The 24425-nt window shown below is 38.8% G+C and overlaps 1 protein-coding gene across 4 annotated transcripts; it reads right to left on the minus strand.

Annotated features, from left to right (window-relative positions):
• Nucleotides 1-2817: 2817 nt before the first annotated feature.
• Guf1 (GTP binding elongation factor GUF1) lies at nucleotides 2818-24215 on the minus strand. Of its 4 annotated transcripts, XM_045130416.1 has the most exons (17): nucleotides 24165-24215; nucleotides 22268-22379; nucleotides 21960-22108; nucleotides 21395-21475; nucleotides 19081-19158; nucleotides 18225-18308; nucleotides 17743-17807; nucleotides 17099-17302; nucleotides 15670-15809; nucleotides 14016-14139; nucleotides 13566-13698; nucleotides 12331-12474; nucleotides 11084-11217; nucleotides 6756-6857; nucleotides 5742-5861; nucleotides 4173-4209; nucleotides 2818-2970 (listed from the first exon to the last, which is right to left on the minus strand). In XM_045130416.1, exons 2-17 carry the CDS (start codon nucleotides 22365-22367, stop codon nucleotides 2833-2835), a joined length of 1833 nt encoding a protein of 610 aa, XP_044986351.1. In that variant the 5' UTR covers nucleotides 22368-22379; nucleotides 24165-24215; the 3' UTR covers nucleotides 2818-2832. The 4 variants fall into 4 exon arrangements, with proteins under 4 accessions (XP_044986351.1, XP_044986352.1, XP_044986354.1 ...); XM_045130417.1 differs by lacking the exon at nucleotides 18225-18308; XM_045130419.1 differs by lacking the exon at nucleotides 17099-17302.
• Between the last annotated feature and the right edge of the window lie 210 nt (nucleotides 24216-24425).

The following is a 24425-nucleotide window of genomic DNA, read 5'->3' on the forward strand; positions in this document are numbered from 1 at the left end:
TAGAACACACGAGCATGTGTATAACACAGCTTGGTGGAACAACCCTGACAGGAATGAGGGGTGACTTAATTTACTTCTTTCAGTCAGTCATAGGAAGGGTGTAAAAGCACAGCTCACACCATGGCAGAGAGGGAGCAGAGTACAGAAGGCCTTATCAGTAGCATGCTGATCTGATCATTGTTTACCACAGGCTACCCAGCCTACCTTTAGCTATGCAGTATCAGTGACAAGGCTAAATGCCTGCCTCTCAGTATACCATTCAGTTAAGTCTGCTTTAAAGGTCTGAAGATCTTGTTTCTGTTATGGCATTATTGTTAGGAGGCTAGGCTAGTTTGGTGAACACAATTTGTCTCTGCACAATGATATGTCTTGTCTTAACGTAGAAGGTCAGATGTTAAAGAATTAAGTCCACTGACATTTCATAAGACACAAAAAACTCCAGTTAGCCTTTGAAGAAACCATCATTTGAATTCCATCTGTCACTGTGATCTTGGGCAATAAATGTCATTTCCTTCCTCTGCATATGGACTGAAGGAAATCTAGCTTATCATGGCCTCTTTGCAGTCATAATGGTACAAATTATGGTTTGACAGATTCATGGGAGTATTCACAGAAGTCACACAACTCCAGACCACTAAAATCATCTGAAATTGGAATGTGGCCATAGAAGAGAAATTAGGCTTATTCTAACAAAAGCCTTTCTTCTTGAACTACCCTTGTACAAGTTAAATGTGTTTCTGTGAGGCCTACTTAAAGGAGAACGCCCAACATAATGGATTTCCCTTGGGATAAAGAAAAAAACAAGACATTTTACTGTAGAAATTTTACTTTTCCAGTTACAAATACATTACCAGTTTTCAAGATACTATTACCATTCAACATCAGTGGGTGGAATTATGAGATGAGATGCTTAACTACTTAAAGGATAAATTAATAATAAACCTCTCAGTCCTCACTGTTTACATAGTCCTACTGCAAGAAACTACAAGAAAATACATCATTGGTTGGTTTTGTTTTGTGTTTTTTTGCTTTTTTTTTCAAGGTAGGTGTCTCACTCTAGCTCAGGCTGACCTGGAAATCACTGTAGTCTCAAGAGTGGCCTCACACTCACCTCTGCCTCCCAAGTGCTGGGATTAAAGGCATGCACCACCACGCCCAGCATATCATTGATATTCTCATAGCTGAGAAATTTCCCACATTTGAGGTAAAAGACAAAAAAGTGTCAATAGCAAGCTTTCTTGTTATAGTGTGTTCTGTGGGCTAGTAGTTCATTAGCTGAATGGACAAGGGACTGAAAGCTTAGAATTTAGTACCTCAGTCATTTCAGAAATGACTATAGGTCATAATGACCAATTTGTAACAGCTCCAACCCCCTGTCATTTTGCAAAAATGCATTAAAAAACAATTGAGAGCGAACATGGGCATGCCAGGGTCTCTCTCAGCGCAAATGAACTCCAGACATATGCGTCACTTCGTGTGCCTGGTTTTACATGGGTACTGGGGAATCTGACCAGGGCTGTCAAGTTTTGCAGGCAGGTACCTCTTAGTAGGTTAGCCATGTCCCCAGCTCCATAAATGCATTTTAAAATAAGGCCATGCCCTAAACTTTACTTATATGCATATTCTAAACTATCTAGTTTCAAACTTATGACTTGAAAAACATGTTTAAATATCAAAACCTACATCAAGTGTCTAGATAGAATACAATTTATGTTTATGATGCTTAATGAAAAGTCCATATAACAGATAAAACGATCCAGCTAATGATTTTCAAACTCAGGTGATTTTGAAAATCTTTTAATTAGGTATGGGGCCTTAGAGACAACATAAAGAAAAAAAAAAGAATTGCATAACCTGAAAATGGGGGAAACACCTGTAGGGCACTTCCACAAGTTTGTGGTCACCCTGGGAACCCTAGAAATTCCCTACCTTTAAAAACTAAAAATTAAAAATAAACCAAAAGGGCAGGGGGTAAAACATTAGAAAGGTTAAAATTCACTTGGCTTAATGCCTTAATGTGTTTCATGTACTTACTTACTTTCCCTCCCTCCCTCCCTCCCTCCCTCCCTCCCTCTCTCCCTCCCTCTCTCTCTCTCTCTCTCTCTCTCTCTCTCTCTCTCTGGTAGTGGAGGTAGGGTCTTGCTCTGGAATTCACTATGTTGTCTCAGGCTGGCCTCGAAATCAAGGCAATCCTACTTCTGCCTCCTGATTAAAGGGGTGTGCCACCATGCCTAGCTGATGTACTCTTAAATATTTAAATATCTCACTTCATCTTCACAAGTCCCTGTGGAGGTAGTTTAATCTTGGCCTTCTACAAAAGACAAAGCAGCTGAAATATCATTAGTTTTAATTTTACCAACATTACCAGTGAGTGGTGGAACACAAATTTGAAACTAAGTAATATGGTCTCAACTCCTCTACCTTTTTCCATCAGTGGGTTAAAACAGAAACCCCTAAGAGAAACAGACAAACTTATTTTCATTCTATTGTTTATGTTACAAATTAATAAGAAAATTAAACATAATTTATGTGTGGGGGCGCACATATGTGTGACAGAGGACAGCCTTTGGTATCATTCCTGAGGAATATCACCCAACTTTTTTTTGAGACAAAGTGTCTCATTGACCAAGCAGGCTAGAGAGTGAGCCCGTCTCCAATTCTCCATGGCTAGCATTACAGGCACAGGCCACTATGCTAGGCTTGTTTCCTCCTTGTAAGTTCTGGGGTTCAAACTCAGCTGTTACTCATACTTGCATGGCAAGCACTTTACCAGCTGAGATCTTCCAAGCCCCACAAATTTTTAATTTATGGAAATCCTTTTTACGTCATGAATTATTTATTAGACCGTGTTTTCAGAACTTTTATAAAAGCATCTTTGGGAACCTCAATGTTGCCAATTTTTCTCAACTTCTTTTTCCCTTCTGTTTGTCTCTTCAAAAGCTTCATTTTTCGGGTAATGTCACCACCGTACTGAAAAACATTTCAGAAAATTAGAAATCCAAATTAGTCTACAAAAAAATTTTCAGTGACATACAGAAAGCAGTATGATCATAATAATCTTACTAAATTATTGCCTTATGAGCTACAAAATCCATCCCTTTGCTAAAAGATTCTAATTTGACTGCCTTTTCAAAAAATGATAAAGTTCGCATTTAGGATAAGAATCAAAATCTCCTTGGAAACAGCACAATAGGCAGGACAAGAAAGAATTCCTAAATTAACAATTCTAGGTTCAGAATTTCAGATTACATAGCTACAATCTTAATACAGAAATTCTCACATGCAGAACTGTGCTAGAAACTTTAGAAAAAGAATCATTTCTGTTCTTACAACAACTGACTTATTTTTTAATAGCTTGGACAGTTAAACTGATGAATCAGTGTCAGCAAGGTGAATTAGAATTTTCGATCTTCTCACTGTCAAGACAGTCATTGTCTTTCAAATTCTTTCATTCTACATGGCACCAACAAAATAGGTTGTATGTTACACAGATCACAGAAATAATTATTAGGAAAACTTCCTGTGTCATAGACAGAAATTTTTATAAGAAAAAATATTTAACAATGTAGTCAAAATGAGTATCACACTATGGCTAAACTTCAATTTACCTATTTAAAAAGAAAACTTGGTGATTAAAAAAACCTGGCAAATGCTGGGTGTTGTGGCACATGCTTTTAATCCCAGCACTCAGGAGGCAGAGGTAGGAGGATCACCACGAGTTTGAGGCCACCCTGAGACTCCATAGTGAATTCCAGGTCAGCCTGGGCCACAGTGAGACCCTACCTGGAAAAACCACAACAACAAAAAAAAAAAAAAAAAAAAAAAAAAAACTTGCAATGGAGGTTAGGGTGATAACTCAGTCCACAAAGTGAGTCTGAGTCCCAAGATCCACCAACCACCCAGGCATGGTGGCACACACCCATCACCCAACCCCAGTTCTGGGGAGGTGGAAACAAGCACTCTGGCCTAATCAGGAGCTCCAGACCAGTGAGTGACTGACTCAGAAGCGTGGGTGGCATTACTGAGGCTGTCCTCCATCCTCCACCCCTGCATACACACACATGCTGACTCTTGGATGCATGTGTACCTACACACACAAGCAGCAGGGTAAGCTAACGTTTTAAACCCATCACATACAGTATCAGTAGAAAAAAATGTATACCAATACATACACATTTTGCCAAAACATTTTTCCTGTAGGCTTTCACACTGCAAAAGAGAAAATTTCATTGTATAGCTTAAATCTATTTTATTTCTAAAGCCAAGTCTCCTTTAGTACATGTAACATGTCATATATGTAGAAGTGCTTTAGGCAAATAAGTCACGTGGTCTTGTATTTGTTTTCATGTACTTAACAAAAAAGCAAACATATTTAATGTGACTATGAACATATTCTAGTAAGAAAAGCAGGCCTAAACTTGTAGTAGTCATGTGTGATTAAGAATATGACCATCTGTGAATCCTTCACAAAAGCATAACATCATGTTGTTTTTTAGCACAACTAAGTAGCACTTTAAAAAATATCAAATCCTTGTCACATGAGTGACTTGACTGCATGTGGGCGGAATGACTGGTAAAATAAGGGAAAACCCACAGGCTTTTGCACAACCCGTCTGAAAGCAAACGAATTTCAGCATATGTACATTTTTGTTAAATTTCCAGGTTACTAACCTGGAAGAACAATTCTCTCAGGTATTCTTGAAAATCTAAATGTGTTAGAATGACTCTGTGCTATCTGCTTTTAAATTGCATTTTCCTGCATGTTCCATCTACTCTGACTAATCTCTAGGTTTCATGGAATACAGCATAACAAGCATAACGGTGTTTAAAATGAAGTTGCAAACAGCGCATATAAATTTGGTCCGATCTGTATTAAAATGATGGCATTTGGGGCTGGAGAGATGGCTTAGCGGTTAAGCGCTTGCCTGTGAAGCCTAAGGACCCCGGTTCGAGGCTTGGTTCCCCAGGTCCCACGTTAGCCAGATGCACAAGGGGGCGCACGCGTCTGGAGTTCGTTTGCAGAGGCTGGAAGCCCTGGCGCACCCATTCTCTCTCTCTCTCCCTCTATCTGCCTTTCTCTCTGTGTCTGTCGCTCTCAAATAAATAAATTTAAAAAAAAAATGATGGCATTTTACCAATACAGATGCATTAGGTTTGTGTTAAGCTAGAATTTAACAGAAATGCTCAATTTTTCATGATGAAGGAGGAATTTCAGATGTATCACTCAAGCTAGAAAGAGGAAGTGTTGTGAGACTCCTGCTGTGAATATAGCCATGTTCACTTTGTAGGAAGGCTGGTTTCTACAGCATCAACCCATTTTCCATGTCCACTGTAACCCAGCGAGGGCAAAGGCTAATGATTCTCTTCTGCTTTAGAACCTCTCTAGGGACATATGAGCTTCTATGCCCTTTAGGCTCTGTTCCTGTTAATCATCTGTCTGAAGATATTATATCCTCCCATACTCACCCCCAGATAAAACCTTAAAGAATCTCCCTGCCCAGGAAATGCATACCTAGTATAAATCCTTCAGACTCCTACAGTTACAATAGCTGTGAGCAACAGCATTCACTGTTGTAATTCGTTGCAACATCAGATAAGTTGAGTGGACAGCCACCAATCATAATGTTTATGTAATAAAGAAAAAGCCAGGCCAATGCCAAGTAAAAATTTTCAACATTACTAGACTTTCTAGGTAAGTCATATCTAAAATCAGCCTGGGCACAAAATTGACTTCAACTCACGTTTCTCTTGCAATTATTTTGCTTCCAATAGCAGCTTGGATTGCTATCTCAAACAGCTGCCTGGGAAGAGAATCCTTCAGACCTTCACAGATGGTTTTGCCAACAGAGTATGCCTTTTCTCTGAGACAGGAAAAAGTATAAATATTTAGTATTTTAATGAGATTTTAAAATGCCATAGTCCATGTGCACAGATAACGTAAAGGGGTTAGAATCATAACTTCTGAATTGAAAAATAATACATGCTCTAATGTCAAGAGTTTAGAAATACACATATTAGAGAAATTTTGTTTTGTGTTATTGTTACAGTGCTGAGACTAGAACTGCAGCCCAGGCACATGCTGGCCAGGTGGTCAACTAGTAAGTCACATCGCCAGCTCAAAAAACATTCTTGATGCCTTTCACTTACCTACAAAAAACAAACATTATTTAATGTTTATTTACATACATATCATTGTAGTCAAGGTTATTTGTTATTTATTTATTTATTCATACATGTTTATTACTTTAGCTCAGTGTACAGTCTACTGGTTTTCCTATTTTTGTCACTACCCATTAATCCACAGAAATGACTACAGATAAGCCATAATTTAATTCCAGCAGTCTTCCAGTTTGTGAATATGTATGTAGTTTTTATGAATATGAAAAACGTTTTTTACTTTCAACCCTAAACCATTAATATAAACTTTGAAAAGCATTTTCTTGTACCTTAGCCCAGTAAATATTTTGTTCCATTTACACTACTATTATATGATGTTTATACCTCCTTTATACTTTTTAATAATCTAGAAAAACACTAGAAAAAAGGTGTTTTTTTTTGGTTTGTTTTGGTTTTGGTTTTTTGAGGTAGGGTCTCACTCTAGCCCAGGCTGACCTGGAATGCACTACATAGTGTCAGGCTAGCCCTGAACTCACAGAAATTCTCCTACCTCTGCCTCCCAAGGAGTGAAATCATTTAATTCTCATATTATAAAGTGACTCTGCTCACATTTCATGATTTGTTTCTATTCAACTTACTTGTGCACCACAGTAACTAGCTCATCTACAGCATTTCCATTCAGTAGAATGTCCATCTTTACAAGTTCTGCCGTCTGGTAGCCTGCATCTTCATAGTCAAAACTGACAAGAAAAACGTCCCAAGTTACACAGCTAGGAGGATACATTTCCTTTACAAGATGTCTTTTTCCTACCACCATGATTACGTGCCCTCCCCTAACATGTCATCTGACTGTCCATCACAGCATTCATTATATAAAATTAATGAGTGGATATCGGATATCTGTATGCAATGGAAGGAACAAATTCCCTCAACATTTTATTCGGATCTAAGAATCAAAAGCAAGGGGACTATTCCACAGGAGATGGAAAAAGAAGTTAAGGCAGACTTGAAAATCGATTATTGATAGTATATATCACCACTTGCCAATGTTTCTAGCACTTGGCAGACTGCGGCCAATACTGAGTTTAAACAGGTAAAGTCTTAAAATTGATGAGCTGGGTTCTTGCTTAGTGTTCTATTACTCAATGTTTAAATGAATGGATTGACAAACTGCTATTAACAAAACTTGGATTTCTTATATAGCTCTTCATTTTAAACCTTCACAAGGTCATGATGAGTCCTTGGAGCAGCGCCTAGGACATGCTGAGTCCAGGTAGCATATCTAACCCAGCACCTACAAGCACCACAGCTCACGATGCAAGTGTGTTTAAAAAGTCTACAAAATTGGCACCTGGGGTTAGAGTTGACGCAGTGGGTAAAAGCATTTCTTGAACAATCATGAGGTCAGGAGGGGACATGAGAACACCGGGGTTCATTCTCTAGCACTAAATAAATAGCTGAGCTTGGCTACACCCCGTTGTAACCCCAGTACTAGGGGGAGCAGAGGCCAGAGTCACTGGGGTTCAAGAAAACGGCAAGCTCTGGAATCCTAAGGAAACTGTCTCAAGGAAACACTGCATGAGCGGTGGAGGGAAGGGAGGGGAGGCATGGAGACAATCGAATGTTCTCTGGCTTCCACGTGCACAACTGCATACACAAGTGTATATAGCACCATCCCATCTCCACACACACACACTGAAGTGTGGCAGCAAAGAAAACTTCAGTGATGTTTACAAGTTTTCCCAATCAGGGAAAACTACATAAATACTGCTGTCGTCTTCATTTTCAAACACCAAGTGCCAAACCATTGCAACTGTGTTTCATTGCAGAAAGATTTTCACTCTAATACCAGATTATTGCCTGAAAAGCTGTAAATGTCACTTACTAAAACTAACAACACTGGCTGGGAGGACAGCTCAGTCACTAGTATGCTTGCTTGGAGGGATGGCTTAGCAGTGAATGCAGTTGCCTGTGAAGCCTAAGGACCCAGGTTCGATTCTCCAGGTCCCACAAGAGCCAGATGCACATGGTGGCACATGCATATGGAGTTTATTAGTAGTGGCTAGAGGCCATGGCGTGCCCATTCTCACACACACTTTCTCTCTCTCCCTCCCTCTCCATCTAAAAATAAATAAAATAATAATGTGCCTTCTTGACAAGTATGAGGACCTGAGAATGACCCTCAGTACCCATGTAAAATGCCAGATATGGTGGCATGGCTAGTCATTCCAGCACTGGGGCGGCAGAAAGAGGAGGATCCCTGGAGCTGGCTTGCTTAGCAGACAGTATAGCCTAATTGATGGATTCCAGGACAAGGACAGCCTCTCATAAAAATGACACTCAAGGGCTAAAGAGATGGCTTAGTGGTTAAGGCACTTGCCTGTGAAGCCTAGGGACCCGGGTTCAATTTCTCAATACCCACATAAGCCAGATGCACAAAGGTGTTGCATGGATCTGGTGTTCATTTGCAGTGGCTGGAAGCCCTGGCATGTCCATTCTCTCTCCCTCCCTCTCCCTCTCAAATAAATAAAATATTTTGAAAAAAAAAATAACACCGCAGGCTGTCCACTTGTCTGTGCAGACATAAGCATATGCATGTACACACATGCACATGCTGCTCTTAAAATCATTTAATAAAACTTTACTATGGAGGTTGGGTAGATGGCTCAATTGTAAATGTGGGTTTGGGGCTTGGCTCACCAAAACCCATATAAATGTCTGGCAGACATGGTGACCCAACTGTATATAAACCTAGTGTTCAGGAGGCAGAGAGGGGACACCTGTGGCCAGCTGGCCTACTAGACTACCCAAATTGATTTATGAGTTCAAGTGAGAAATCTTGCCTCAGTAAGTAAAGTGGAGCTGTGTCAATGAAACCACCAGGTATGAACCCAAGGCCTCCATATGCACACATCCTTTGTGCATACACATACAAACTCGCATAAGCACACATACACACAAAATTACCATGTTAAATTCCACAATCAACATAAAGATGTGTCAACAGCATACAGCTCCACATTTTATATACTCTCTGCTCCAAAATTTTAGAGTGTAACTCACTGTCAAACGAATGCATTATACGTGCTCCCTTCCCAGCCTGATGGAAAACGAACTTCTACTCAAACCTTGGGTGTTCCAATGTTACTTTATAATGAACGAACACATTTAGAACTCCCCAAAATGTGTGAGGCTGGAGGGCTGGAGCCCGAGGGCTAACTTGGTGTCACAGCCATCCATACCTTGCCCCAGATGCAATAGATTCTTTCCATTTGGTCTCAGTTATGTCTTCATGAAGACCTTGGAATACAGTGACCTGCTAGGTGGTGTTGTTTACTTGTACATACTAGTTATCTTAATTATGGAAGATGGGATACTTCATTTTTATGTGGTTTAAAATAAACCATATTCTCTTACTTAATTGGAAATGTTCCCAAGTTTCCAAGCTAAATGCTTTTGAATAAAATTATAGATATGGAGAAACAAAATAATTGGCAGATTTTTGTTAAAAATTGTTAAAGCAAAGCTGACAATTGTCTTAGTAACCCATCATGACTGCTCAACAGTCCACTTCAGTTTACTTCAGATTCTATTTGCACTTATTTCCTCGAAGTCTTGTCAAGCAGAAAACAGCTGGTACCAGGTGACACAGCAGAACAAATAAATTTTCAGTACCAATACTAGTTTCCTTGCTATGAAGAAGTAATGCATACACTGGCTCTGTTCACTAAAAGCTCACTTCATAAACTTAAAATTTCCAGGTAATTTTAGCATATTGAAACAGGTTTTTTTTTTTTTTTTTTTTTGGAAAGACGGAGAGACAGAAAGAGAGAATGGATGTTCCAGAGCCTCCAGCCACTGCAAATGAACTCCAGATACATGTGCCCCCTTGTGCATCTGGCTAATATGGGTCCTAGGGAATCGAACCTGGGTCCTTTGGCTTTGCAGGCAAGTGCCTCAACCGCTAAGCCATCCCTCCATCCCTGAAACGGTGTTTTTAATAATGTCAATTTTATTATGCATGTATTTTGTAGTTTTTATAGCTATACTAATGTACCTACTTTCCCCTCTACTTTAAAAAAAAATATTTAGAATTTCCTTTTTATTCTACATACTATTCTATGTTATGGATTTTAGAATGTGAAGATATCCAGGATGATTTGCTACCACAAAGTAGACTGTCAGAATGCAACACACCACATTCCTTGTTTGCTTTTTTAGCACTTAACTCTCCATTCACTTTAACCTGGGAGTACCATGTACTTGTGTGGGATACACAGTGAATGTCACCAGATATTCAGACAACTTACTCCTGGGAAAGCCAAGTGTTTGATTTAGTATTTATAAATGCAGGTATATACCTAGCATTTTTATAGAGAAAATATGAATGTTTACTTTCAAATCTAAATAGATGCTGCAGGGAATCCCTTGACATACAGATATTTTCTCTAAGTGTTATTAATTGGTCTGGAAAGATGGTTTAGTAGTTGAGTGTACTTCCTGCCTGAGCCTTCTGGAGACTGAATCACCAAGACCCTGGCAAACAGCTGGGCCTGACCCAGCACATCTGTAACCTCGCTCCTGTGGGAGCGGAGACTGGAGAAACACTGGGGTTCACAAATGACAAGCTCTAGAATCAGCAGGAGATCCTATCACAGTGAAAACCAGGCAGTGAGCAATGGAGGGGGGTGGGGGCGGTCCCCAGTTAACACATCCAGCCTTCACAGGTGTGAGTGCATATACCACAACACAGACTCCATACATACAGACAGACAGACACGTGTCACTAAGTTACAGCTGCTTTTGGAAATTATGTGCAAATCTTAAAATACGAAAAATAATTCATGAAGTGGGTGCTAAATATTTTCGTACAAAGCAATAGTTTGATGATGACTCAAGAAGCAATGACAAGCACTCTAACATGTATGTGTCAAGCCTTCCCAAGTTTACATGACTTTTTTTTTACCTTGCATATCCAGAAGACAGGGACTTCAAAGAGTCATAAAAATCTACCACAATTTCATTCAAAGGGAAGAGATACTTAAGCATAACTCTATTTTGGTCAATAAATATCATATTTTTCTGAACGGCTCTTCGTGCCTAAAGAAGAAAAAAGATAAGTTTAAAGATAACTCATCAAGTAATGATCTAAGCTGATATCTGTCAGTTGTAGCTATCAAATTATAAATCCTATCAATAAAGAGTAGACAGAATGAGAGCCTAATTATTTAATAGTCTAGCAAAAATTTATAAGCAAAATTATTTAACATAGAACCAACCACCTTGCAAAATTATGCTACTGAAGCTTGTCATCTTATCTTTAACTGGTTTATCTTTAAAGACTACACATTATTTCATTCAGTAATAAATAAAATGTAATTATAAGATCAAGGTCCTAAATTCCTTTTTCCATAAGTAAAAATGATTATGTCCACAGAAATTTACTGTCTGACCAATCTTTTTGTTTAGGATAACAAATTAAATGCCAAGTCTCATATTCACCATTTGCTATATTTTACAGTATATTTCAGAGTATTTCACATATGAACATTTTGAAGAATATGATTATATCCCATTTACAGATTAAACAATGTGGCAAGAGTTATAAAACAAAATGGGGAATACCATCCAATCTATATTCCCTCAAATTTTATAATTATCTTTTCAACTATATTCAATTTTAAGTGAACAAAGACTTAATCATACATCTAGCCTCTTTGGGATTAAGATGTATTTAAGTTTTTCTTTGGGTTAAAATGTTTATTCTCAGATTTGAAATAAAATGGCGGGCCTGAGGAGATGACTGAAGCAGAGCACCTGTGCACCCTTGCCCATGCCAGGAATGATGGTGCATTCCTGCCCCTCAGTGCTGGTAAGGCAGGAACAGGTGGGTCCCTGGAGCTCGCTGGCCACCAGACTAGGTACTTGGCAACTTCCAGGCCAATGAGACTCCACCTCAAAATTGTGAGAGGCACCTGAGAATGCCTTATGGCTCCCGCATGCACATACATGCAGAGCACACGCAAAAATTTAAAATGAAAGACTAAAAGCACTTATAATGTGTATGTATCTGCTGCATCTAAATCTGCATGCATGAACAGAGGAAGGTGTGGAAATCTCCCACTGAATTATCAAAACCAACTTTTTTCAGCAGAAGGGAATCTTTCAAAATCAGAGCTGTTGTAGAGTATTGAAATCCACTTTCATTTCTACCTGGCAAAGTGCCATTATTTTCCCAGTGTATTCATCTGGTGTGATAATAGTGCCCATAACAACTGGCTCCAAATATTCTGTTACTTTTGACTTATCTGGGAATTGTGTGGGGTTGATGATTGTGATTTCTTTTTCTTTATATTCCTAAAAATGAGAAAAATCAACAATAATTAAAAAGAAGCAGTACAATAACTGTTTCTTAAAAGTTGTGTTCAGCTTACACAGTATAGTACTGAACTTACTCTATCTAATAAACATGTAAAAATATCTAAATGTTATATTATTACATTAAAATGCTTTTCCTTTAAAAATAGCTTCTGGCTAGGCATGGTGGCACATGCCTTTAATCCCAGGACTAGGGAGGCAGAGGTAGGAGGATTGCCGTGAGTTTGAGGCCATCCTGAGATGACATAGTGAATTCCAGGTCAGCCTGGACCAGAGTGAGACCCTACCTCAAAAAACAAAACAAAAAAATAGCTTCTGATTTTAATCATGAACAATTTAGAAAAAAGGATGACAAAGGATTACATTTTAACTTGACCATTATAAGGTACAATAATTATTAAGTTAATTTGACTGGAATATATTTAGATGCCAATGTAATTAATAGCTGTTTAAAATAAGTAGCCATTTAGAATATAATATTGTTACTATTACTGTATAATTGTTACCCAAGCCAGCCACAGGAAGTAATGATTTACCTTCTGTAAGATAAATTACTTAAAACCAAAAGTATTACAAAATGTTTGGGCAAGACTTTGAATAGTACTCTCTTGGCTAGTTCTTTTTTTTTTTTTTTTTTTTTGCTATCAGTGCAAGATTCATTTTGATAACGAGGAGATCAAGTTAAGAAAAGTAATGCAGCTGGGCGTGGTGGTGCACACCTTTAATCCCAGCACTTGGAAGGCAGAGGTAGGTGAATTGCCATGAGTTCAAGGCCTCCCTGAGATTACATAGTGAATTCCAGGTCAGCCTTGGCTAGAGTGAGACCTTACTCGAAAAACCAAAAAAAGAAAAGAGAAAAAAACGCATAAATTAATTTTCAAAAAGGTTTTTCATTGAACATACAATAATCCAATTTTACTACTATAAATCAATAATAAATATTTGATTACTTTGACAGCTGTTCAGCTACAAGTAGCTAAAACAGTTCTCTAGTATTCTGTATACTCATGTACACATGTTAACTTTTCCTTTTCATGATGAGGCAAAACAGTACTGAGTTATTATTGTACCTTTATCAATTTTGCAGATGAAAGAACAGCTTTATACGGAACAGTAGGGGTAGTCAAAATAACAGAAGTATTATATTCTTGTTCTAGTCGCTGGTTGAAAACTTCCATGTGCAAAAGTCCAAGAAATCCCAACCTAGGTATAAAAAGGCCAAACTCCATAATGTCTGCCTCATGGGTTCCATTTTCTTTGATAAGCATATTTGTTACTTTGTAAGATAAGAGTAGAATCAGTCATTCATGAAATACATATTATAAGTAACACTTAATACAATTTTATGGGATAAGATTCATCTCTTCCATTGGGAATCTACTTTAAATCACTATAAAAATTACCCATAAATTATGAATCACAGTGTGAAATGGGCAGACATAAAGTTCTAGTTCCTTTTATATTTAAGACCAATGTACATTTAAACAAAAATGTGACTTGCCCACACGAATGGACCTCACCTCCAGCCAGCACCCAGGGCAAGGCTACTGTCCCGATGAACCGTCACACTGGAGTCATTTAAAGTCAGTTTCTCTATAGCACTCTTCAGGTTATTATATTCAGATTGGTCTACAGGGTACACTCCTATAAACACAAGCATTTTTAATCATCATTTGTGATAAGCTGCCTACAGGGCAAACTTAACCTGTAGTGCAATGAGATTAAAATAACCATGACCCAAATATTAGCTTGCTAAAATTTTGTGTTAAGTTAAACTAGGGGCAAGTCATTAGTTTCAATGCAAACACAACTGAGTACACACTCCAAATTATGTGTTTTATACTTTTGTGGAAAAGAAGAAATGGACACAGCCAATGGAATTAAGCCTACTCCATTAGACAAACTGTGTTTGTTTCAAAAAAGGGTGAAGGACACAAAACGTGCACAACCATACTTAAAATTATGAGTATGTCAAAAAATACCGTACTTAAAACTCTAACACCACAACTATACTAACTCTTAATTCACCAGATTTATCTGCTAAACTAAGAATACAATTTGCTGTCAAAAACCACTGGAGGCTGGGCATGGTGGCACATGCCTTCAATCCTAACACTCAGGAGGCAGAGGCAGTCAGATAACTTGAGGCCAACCTAAGACTATAATGAATTCCAGGTCAGTCTGAGCTACATACAGCCAAGAGTCTACCTTGAAAAACAAAACCAAGCAAACAAAAAGAACCGCTAGAGAATCTCCTCATCTCACAGCTTCAAATTTCACACCTTGCAAGTCCTCCAAAAGCCAAATGACTGGCTTTGCCTCTGCATAGGGAAAACACAGTTAATGGTTTCCAACGAGAGGAGATTTTATAGGAAGAAAACCAAGGGTTAGATCTCCAGTGCAGAGTAACTCAATGACCTTCAAGCCAGGTCTTTGATATCTATGCCCACTACCCAGAGTAAAAGATTCTGAAGTTACGCATACTTGAAGATACATTACTGTCTAAAATTCACACTAGTATAATACAAATAAACAAAAACTACTTAAGAGGAGAGTTGCCAGGAAATCTAATGATAATAAAATCTTTCTAATTAGGAAATTTTTTTTCAAATAATGGACTAGATCCCTAGAGAAAGAAGAAAATCTATGTTACAAATATTACTCCCTAGGAGCCTACTTCTTATAGAATCCTATATGATCTCTACACAAAATATTATATATATGAGATTGATCAAAAATTGCAATGTCATACATAAATGAAACATGACATCTTATAAATAAGATTAGAACTTAATAATATAAAGAGTTCATGTGCCATACCCATCAACAAGAGTATCCCACCAGAATTTGCATTTATGATCTTTTTTTTTTTTTGAGGAGCTCCACCAACACCAGCAGGATGCTGGGTCTCCTTTTTTTTTTTTTTTTTTTTTTGGTTTTTCGAGGTAGGGTCTCACTCTGGCTCAGGCTGACCTGGAATTCACTATGTAGTCTCAGGGTGGCCTCGAACTCTCGGAGATCCTCCTACCTCTGCCTCCCGAGTGCTGGGATTAAAGGTGTGCGCCACCACACCCGGCTGCATTTATGATCTTTTATGAAGTTTTTCTTCACTGCAAAAAGACTTTTAGTTGAAAAACATTGTGGCCCTTGGTCTTGAAGTTGTAAGCTCCTCACCTGCAAACACCATTGGTTTCGCAGACTTAAACCCAGGCAAGGGTTCCACTGGATGACTCTGCAAATATAATGTATCTCCTACTTGTGCTTCAGTGACATCTTTCATCCCAGCAATCAGATAGCCAACCTGTCCTGCATATCTAAATAAAATTAGCATATGCAAATATTTACTGCTTTAATTGTTGAAGAGCACACTCAAAACTAGCTTGTCCTGCCCATGAAACTATCGCATACTTGCCAAACAGAACTTCATTGATTAAATGCCACATATCAAATCTGTTCTGAAGCTCAAGAGGAAAACAGCATGTGTTCTCCATTACCCAACACTGCTACTGAAACCTAAAGACTTCTTAGTGACTCTGCCTACCTTTTGCATATTAAATAACTTCTAAGATGTAAACACAGGGAAGCTAGTATCACAATATAAAGACCACAGTATACTGTTTGTAATGTGTGATAATTAATTATGTGACAAATGTTCTTTAACAAAAAGGTAAGTTTTTTAATCAAGCACAAAAGTGTATAAACTCTCATCAAACCTGTTTTGTATTTGATTTTCATAAGAGCAAATTCTTAGTTAAAGCATAATCACTACACACTAATAAACTAGTTTACATGTAGAATGAGGGATAAAAATCATAAATAAGAAGAAATAACATTCAATACATACAGAAGAATGTAAACAGATTTCAGAAAGAGTTCAGTAAAATTTAATGAGCAACACAATGCTTTAGACATATGCAACCTTAAGCTGTCAAAGGTGACCTATGCAGTCATATGGCTCACCACCTTATCTGTTATAAGCCTGAGGCCAGAGACTACATCATTGTTATTACTACTGACAAAGCATTAACAACCAGGCTGGAGAGTTGGCTTAGCAGGTAAGGTTCTTTCCCATTTTGTCTCTCTATCTGCCCCTCTCTCTCTGCTCTCTCAAATAAATAAATAAATAAAAATATTATTTTTAAAAAATGAATTAACGGGCTGGAGAGATGGCTTAGCGGTTAAGCGCTTGCCTGTGAAGCCTAAGGACCCTGGTTCGAGGCTCGGTTCCCCAGGTCCCACGTTAGCCAGATGAACAAGGGGGTGCACGCGTCTGGAGTTCATTTGCAGAGGCTGGAAGCCCTGGCGCGCCCATTCTCCCTCTCTCCCTCTATCTGTCTTTCTCTCTGTGTCTGTCACTCTCAAACAAATAAATAAAAAATATTAAAACAAAAAAAGAATTAACAACCTAGCCAATATTTTTATATCCACAAAACTTCCTGCCATCCTTCACATATGAGATTCCTTAAACAGAGCATTTGCTACATTGCATTAAATAATAGTTTTTTAATTACCAATTTAGGATTATACTAAGTATATCAGGATTAGGAAGAGGCAGAAACAGAAATACACATAAAAAACATTTTAACTATTATAGGTGACTTACAATTTTTGAGTTGATTGCTCACTGGGATTCAAGACTCCGACTTCATTGACTTCGTATGTCTTTTGAGTATGTGCAGACATGATTTTATCTCCTTTGGAAACTACTCCATCAAACAGTGCTACATTGGCTACAACACCTCTATACTGGTCGAATGTAGAGTCAAATACCAAAGCTCTCAGTGGATTTTTGCGGTTCACTTTAGGACTATTAAATGTAAGTTTAAAAAATATATAATACTAAATTAAAATCTTAATAGAACTCCTGTTTTCAACTTTGGTATTATGCTTACATTATTCCAATTTTGAGAAAGATTATTACCCAACAGCCAGAGCATAAAGGCCTTTCTATAAAATGTTAGATTTAATTCAACCTCCAGTTGTAATTAAATGAATAGTAATTATTTATGTACATATTTGTCCATTATAAAGCAAAGGACAATTGCCAATGTAATCAAGTACCTGCATTATGATCATCAAGAGAGACCCCAAATTATATTTGCTTTTTCTCTTACTGTATTGCATTTGACATCCACATATTAAAAGCACAAGTTAATTCTCACTGACTGCAGGAGCACATGCCATATCCACTCAGGGAAAATGACAAGTGAGCTTACATGACTAGAGCAAAAACAGTGAAATGCTTACGGAGGGATTCTTTCAATTACTGCCTGAAGAACACTTTCAACATTAGTTCCAAGTTTAGCAGAAATCTGAAAATATACAAATCAATTTTGACATGAATCTATGGTTAATAGCACTTGTCAATTCCAACAACAAATACAAATGCTTTGAAATCAGAGATAATATTTTTATTTAGATACTGTGGTGTACAAGAAACAATGCTACAGTGAGTATCAAGAAGTGCTGTTTTAGTCCTGGCACACAGGCTAACTATAAACTAAATCTGTAATCCTTGAATAAAATCTTTGAGCCTGAGTTCATGGAGACATAGTGTAGTAATAGTCTCTGAATGTCCCAACCACCTAAAATAGGTTTCTAATGAGAACTACATAAAATACTAAAAGAACATTATAAGACTAAAGAAATACATAAAATGCCAGGCAATTAAATATATGAATAATACCTGAGATTGTTTCACTCAATAGTCTTTAAAATATGCATTTTACCTTAATACACTCATCACTTGGAATATCAAAGACTTTTTCAATTTGTTTTTCAACTCTTTCAGGATCAGCATTCTTCAGATCTATCTTAAAAAAATCACTGTGTGAGTATAATAAAAACAAAATATAGGGTGTAATAATATTTGGAGATCAATAAAAGTTCCTCTGCTTTAACCTAACTGACCTTCAATTTTTATGCTTTTGGAAGAATTAAAATAGTCTATGTGTAAGCAGTAAAATCTTAACAAGAATGACTTCTGAATAATAGAAGTTAAACATCAAGACCAGCAAAAACCTATAAGTAGGGCAGAGAATACAGTAATAAATTAGTACCAGGTAGACTAATTCTAAAAGTCAAGGTAAACATAAAATGAAGTGTGATGACAAAGTCCTTTATCTCTGGACAGCTTTGAGTCCCTTAAATTTAGTCCTAGTATCAATAAATATAATGTAATATAGTGTAGATTTTGAAAATTAACATTCTTAGTTTGACAATATGAAACTGAGATTTACATGCAGAACTGACTTTAGTGCTGAATGGTTTCTTGTGCTACACCATGCGCTCTGGCCCACACTGGCTTTTCTGTCCTGTGTGAGGGACACTGTCTCTGCCCCAGCTGCTCTTCTCACAGACATGGCTTTTTCTCCACACGCAATCTAGAGAGCTGCCTTTTCAAATATAGGCAAGGCACGAGCTGGACCTTCAATTCCATTCCATTCCATGAAACAGAGATAAACCCACCCAAAGTCTAAATTTGGCTACATAGAGATTCCCCCATAAAGATTAGAACACCTCTCACTTTTGAACACACTCAGTATGCCTTTAGAAAGTTAAATAGCGTAGTTTCATGTTAATTACCTTGTTTATAACTGGAATTATTGATAGCTGCGCTTCAAAGGCAAGGAAGAAGTTTGCTACAGTCTGGGCTTGAATACCCTGGAAACGCCAACAGAGAGCCCAGTGACTGTGGTGCCATACCATAAACCTGTGTTCCCACACACCCTCAGCACAAGTGAGGGTCCGCATCACTGGAACAGAACCAAGCAAAACGCTTCTATAGACTGGAGACACAACCTTGCAGGGCACTTAGGGTCCCGGCACTTCTGCTTCCTCAGTGCTAACCTGAGCAGTTTCACTCCCACACTCTGGCCATTTCCAGCCTTGCTGTGGGTGGAAGGCAGTAAGACCAATGACTCGTGTACCAGACCTCAAAACCCTGAGCCAAAATACAGTTCTTTATTTATTTGACAGAGAAGCAGACACAGAGAGAGAATATGAAGATGGGCACACCAGGGCCTCCAGCCACTGCAAACAAACTCCAGACACATGTGCCACCTTGTCCGTCTGGCTTACATAGGTGCTGAGGAATTGAACCTGGATCCTTTGGCTTTGCAGGCAAATGCTTTAACCACCAAGCCATCTCTCCAGTCCTAAACTTCTTAATTATCTCAGGTATTTCTTGATTACTGATAGAAATCTGAGCAACACTGCCCTTCCTAATAATGCCTTAGAATAATAATGCTTGCCAGTGGTAAAGAAAGTCAAACCAATCATGTTGAGAGAATTTTCTACACAGGAGGCCAAGGTTCTAGCAAACTCTCCTGCCCATACTTCCTGCATCTGCAACCAGATCTCCTACGGTAATTCCGCTCAGTTCAGCAAACATCCACCCCCATCCTTCTCTGTGCCAGGGCCCATGCCAGGGCGCTTTCACGGTGATTCCTCTTTCTTGCTCCACTTGTAACTTCTCAAGAACCTGCTTATTATCCTTTGTTTTATGAATTGTTCCTAGAAACAGAAGCACTTACTGGCTATTTCTCTGGACTTGTAAACAGAAAACACTGCCTATACATGTCAGACACTCAAGGCACAAAGATGTAAAGTAGATTGTCAATGATTTCAAAGCCAGCTACACAATACAGTCATGTGATGCTTTTGATAAGGTAGAAACTGAATTTCCCTAGCAGGATAAAAGTAGCAAAAACAAAACAAAACAAAAAATGACCTTTGAGTTTTCAAGACCTTGTGCAAAAGTGAGATTACATTAAGCTATTTATACATATATGCATGTATAACATACGTATGATAATCATAGCTTATATGGTTATCTACTAAGCATGATTTTAGAAGTATATGTTTTGTTTTTTTTTTTTTTTTTGAGGCAGAATCTCACTATCACCCAGGCTGAACAGGAATGTAACGCAATCTTTGTAATTCAAGCCACCCACATACTGTGATTACAGGCATGAGCCACAATGCCTGTGCTGTAGTCAGGTTCGCTTTGCTGGCAGAAATCACCTGAACAAGAGCAGCTTTGTGGGGGGGGGGGGGGGGGGGAAGGTTCATTTTGGCCTACAGACTCCAGGGGAAGCTCCACGATGGCAGGGACAATGACGACATGAGCTGAGGGTGGACAACAGCAACAGGAGGGTGTGCCAAACAAGGGCAAGGGGAAACTGGCTATAATATCCATAAGCCCGCCCCCATAATACACTCCCTCCAGAAGGCATTAGTTCCCAAATCTCCATCAGCTCGAAACCTAGCATTCGGAACACCTAAGTTTATGGGGGGCACCTGAATCAAACCGCCACAGCCTGGCTCTAGAGTTGATATTTATACTTGCTGACGATAAACTTGTTAATATTACTGATACTTTTTCATACCTAATACTTTCTAAATTATTGTCTTACAGCTACCAAATAACCTGAAAACTAACGATTTTTATATGGAAGCCTTGGGTTAAGATGAAGCCAGGTCTACCTTGGCTGAGGTAATAAGATAATGAGTGTGAGGACAGCCTGTGCTACACAGAAGTAAATAAGTAAATAAATACAAAAAAAGAAAAACTAATTGTGAAATTGGTATGGTGCAGAACAGTGATTGGTAAGATGCACTGGTAACAGGCCTTCACACTTCAACAAAAACACTGATGTTTTGAACAATTCCTCTGATCTGCTTTAAAGACTGAAAAAGATAATCTAGTCAATTCCAGAACATTACTTTGTGTAGTAAAACTACAAGTTAATACTATTAAAGTACATAATATTGAAGTAATATGATAAACCATTGACTGAAACACAAAAAAATTTCTATTTTCCAAACACAGTTTAAGCAAAAGTTCTTGAAAAAAAGCAACTAAGCATGTCACATCATAAGAAATGAAGACTCCTACCTCATTTGCATCAACCACCAACAAAACACCTTGGCAAGCGGAAAGTGACCTGGACACTTCATAACTAAAATCAACGTGGCCCTAAGAAACAAAAGCATAGATGCCTTTAAACATTACCTAATTTTTAAAAATACTTAATTTATTTATTTGAGAGAGAACAAGAAACATGGAGAGAGACAATGGGCATGCCAGAGCCTCTAGCCACTCCCAACAAACTCCAGATATATGCACTACTTTTGCAACTGGCTTTAAGTAGGGACTAGGGAATCGAACCTGGGTCTTTTGGCTTTACCAGAAAGCACTTTAACTACTAAGCCATCAGCCCATAAACATTAGCTTATTTTTAAATATTTATTTTTAGGCATAGATGTTACTGCAAACATACTCACTGTATTACTGATAAAAATGGTATAAATACAAGTTTCCTTTTTTGTGTGTGTGACAGCCTTTTATACAAGCTACACTAACACACACAAAATGAGAAAACACAAGCAAAGGTAGATGTTTAAACTGTGTTGTTAACACAGTTAGGTTTAGTAACATGCAAAATCAATAGTAAACTTACTGGTGTGTCGATGAGATTTAAAAGGTATTGTTTTCCTTCAAAACTGTAAACCAGAGATGCTGTCTGCGCTTTCACAGTGATTCCTCTTTCTCGCTCCACTTGTAACTTATCAAGAACCTGCTTATTATTCTTTGTTTTATCAATTGTTCCTAGAAACAGAAGCACTTACTGGTTATTTCTCTGGACTTATAAACAGAACACACTGCCTATACAATTAAAATCAAAAAGTAAGACAGCATGGTTAAACTAATTCTCAATTACTCCACTACAGTCCTAGGCATATGATTAAAAAGAATGAATGAAAGTACCTGTTAGTTCTAGAAGCCTGTCAGCTAAAGTACTTTTGCCATGATCCACATGTGCAATGATACTGAAATTTCTAATATCTTCAGCAGGAAATCTAGACATGTCAGGTTTCTCCTAAAAAGAGAAGTATACATTCAGAGTACAAATTTTGCATAGTATGAAACAAATATATATGCATTTAATGACTATTCTAATCCTTTGGAGTTTTACTCATAGCACTTACTGTGTTTTATGTCACCTTTCCGACAATAAAGAGCTAAATAAAAAATCGCTTACTTCATACTTCCACCACTTGTAGAGGCAGTGAGGAACTGAACTTAGTTCAAGGAATGGAGAACACAGGATAAAGAACTGCTTCTAAATAGCCAGGGGCCTTACCCTGAAATTCTTGAGGCAAAGGAGTTAGAGGATAAGGAAAAAGAATGGGGGAGAGGGGTGACTTGCCCCTGTCACTCAAAATCATAAATTAAATCTATGTAAATCTGTGTTTCTAGTGGAGTCTTCATGCACTTAATTTAGATACAATTTTATTACTTTGCAACTTTGGCAGGAAAGAAGACGACTATATTTACACACACAAAAAAATGCTTTATCACTTAAACCTTTAATTATTTATGAGAGATTCTGAGAGAAAGAGAGCAAGCATGAATGGGCACACCAGGGTGTCTAGCTACTACAAATGAACTCCAGATGGTTGTGTGGCCTAGTGCATCTGGCTCTACTTGGGTACTGGCAAGTTAAACCAGAGTCCTTAGGCTTTGCAGGCAAACCCCTTAACTGCTGAGCCTTCTCTCCAGCCCAAACCTTTGAATATTTTAAAATCAAACTTCTCTGTTTTAGTGCATTCATCTTTATCATTTTACTAAGACACATTACAAGCTGCAGAAAATTGTATTCTAGCAAAATATCCGATTTTCTGTACTTTAACCATTTTTCCCAATGTAATCAATATGTAATAATCAGGAAACAAGGTGAAATTAACATGAATACCAAATATGCCTAACGATTTTTTTCCTTTTTATAACTACTCCAATACAAGGCAGATAAAAGTGTAAGTTTAATTATTCCTAAGAAAACAAACTATTTAAAAAAATCTGATCAGGCTTAATGGTTAAAGCCCTTGCCTGCAAACCTTAAGGACCTAGGTTCGATTCTCTACTACCCACTTAAAGCCAGATGCACATGGTGGCACATGCGTCTGGAGTTCATTTACAGTGGCTAGAGACCCTGGTGCGTCCACTCTCCCCCTCTCCCTCCCCAACCCCTAAACAAAATAGAAAAAGCTCTGATCATTGCTAATACATGACTGTTGTTCCCCCCACCCACCCCCACACACACCCATGTCAAAGGTACTCAGACTTGCATCTTTAAAGAAATTTAAATCACGACCAATGCAAATCCACTTTATTCCACAAGCATGTATGAAAACAACTCTGATAGGAAGTTTATTTGGGGGCGCTGGCTCCTAACTTCGTTGGATCCCCTGGTTTCTCTGCCTAAACTTGACGTCTTCCACCTTTGTCGGGGAGTGTTTTCTAGCTGGCTGAGCCCCCACCTTCTCTAACCAATAATACAGGGAAGAAAAAATTAAAATTAAAAAAATAATAACAACTAAGCACATCGGAAGTGGACACCCCCCCATTTCTGCAGTGCATTTCTGCAGCGCATTTCTGCAGCGCATTTCTGCAGTGCATTTCTGCAGCGCATTTCTACAGCGCAGTTCTGCAGCGCGGTTCTGCAGCGCATTTCTGCAGCGCATTTCTGCAGCGCATTTCTGCAGCGCGGTTCTGCAGCGCGGTTCTGCAGCGCGGTTCTGCAGCGCGGCTCTGGGCCTGCTCGGCGTGGCACGCTCGGCCCCCGCGGGACACCCGCTCCCCGCTCCCCGCGCCGCGCCGTCACCTTGCGCTCGGAGCCGCGCGGCCCGCCTGCAGCCCGCGACCCCGGCCCCGGCCCCGGCGGAGCCCGCGCCACCCCCGCGGCCCACGGCGCCAGCACGCGTGCGCAGCCGCGGCCCCGGCTCGCCAGCGTCCACATGGCGGGTGGCCGTCGCCGTCCTGCGCCGCCCGCGCCAGCCCCGGAGGCCGCCGCGACGCCGGCGATGACGTCAGCGCGCCGCCGGCGATGACGTCAGCGCGCCGCCGGCGATGACGTCAGCGCGCC

Source organism: Jaculus jaculus, chromosome 11, assembly GCF_020740685.1.
Source record: "Jaculus jaculus isolate mJacJac1 chromosome 11, mJacJac1.mat.Y.cur, whole genome shotgun sequence".
NCBI lineage: Eukaryota > Metazoa > Chordata > Mammalia > Rodentia > Dipodidae > Jaculus > Jaculus jaculus.

Excerpts from the sequence above, each read along its gene's own strand:
- Guf1 (XM_045130416.1), bottom strand. The coding sequence starts at position 22,367 with ATGTCTAGATTTCCTGCTGAAGATATTAGAAATTTCAGTATCATTGCA. Across the intron at positions 17,808-18,224 it reads CAAGTGATGAGTGTATTAAG|ATTTCTGCTAAACTTGGAAC; the intron begins GTAAAATGCATA and ends GTATATTTTCAG. Across the intron at positions 17,303-17,742 it reads GTAATTGAAAGAATCCCTCC|TCCTAAAGTGAACCGCAAAA; the intron begins GTAAGCATTTCA and ends TACATTTAATAG.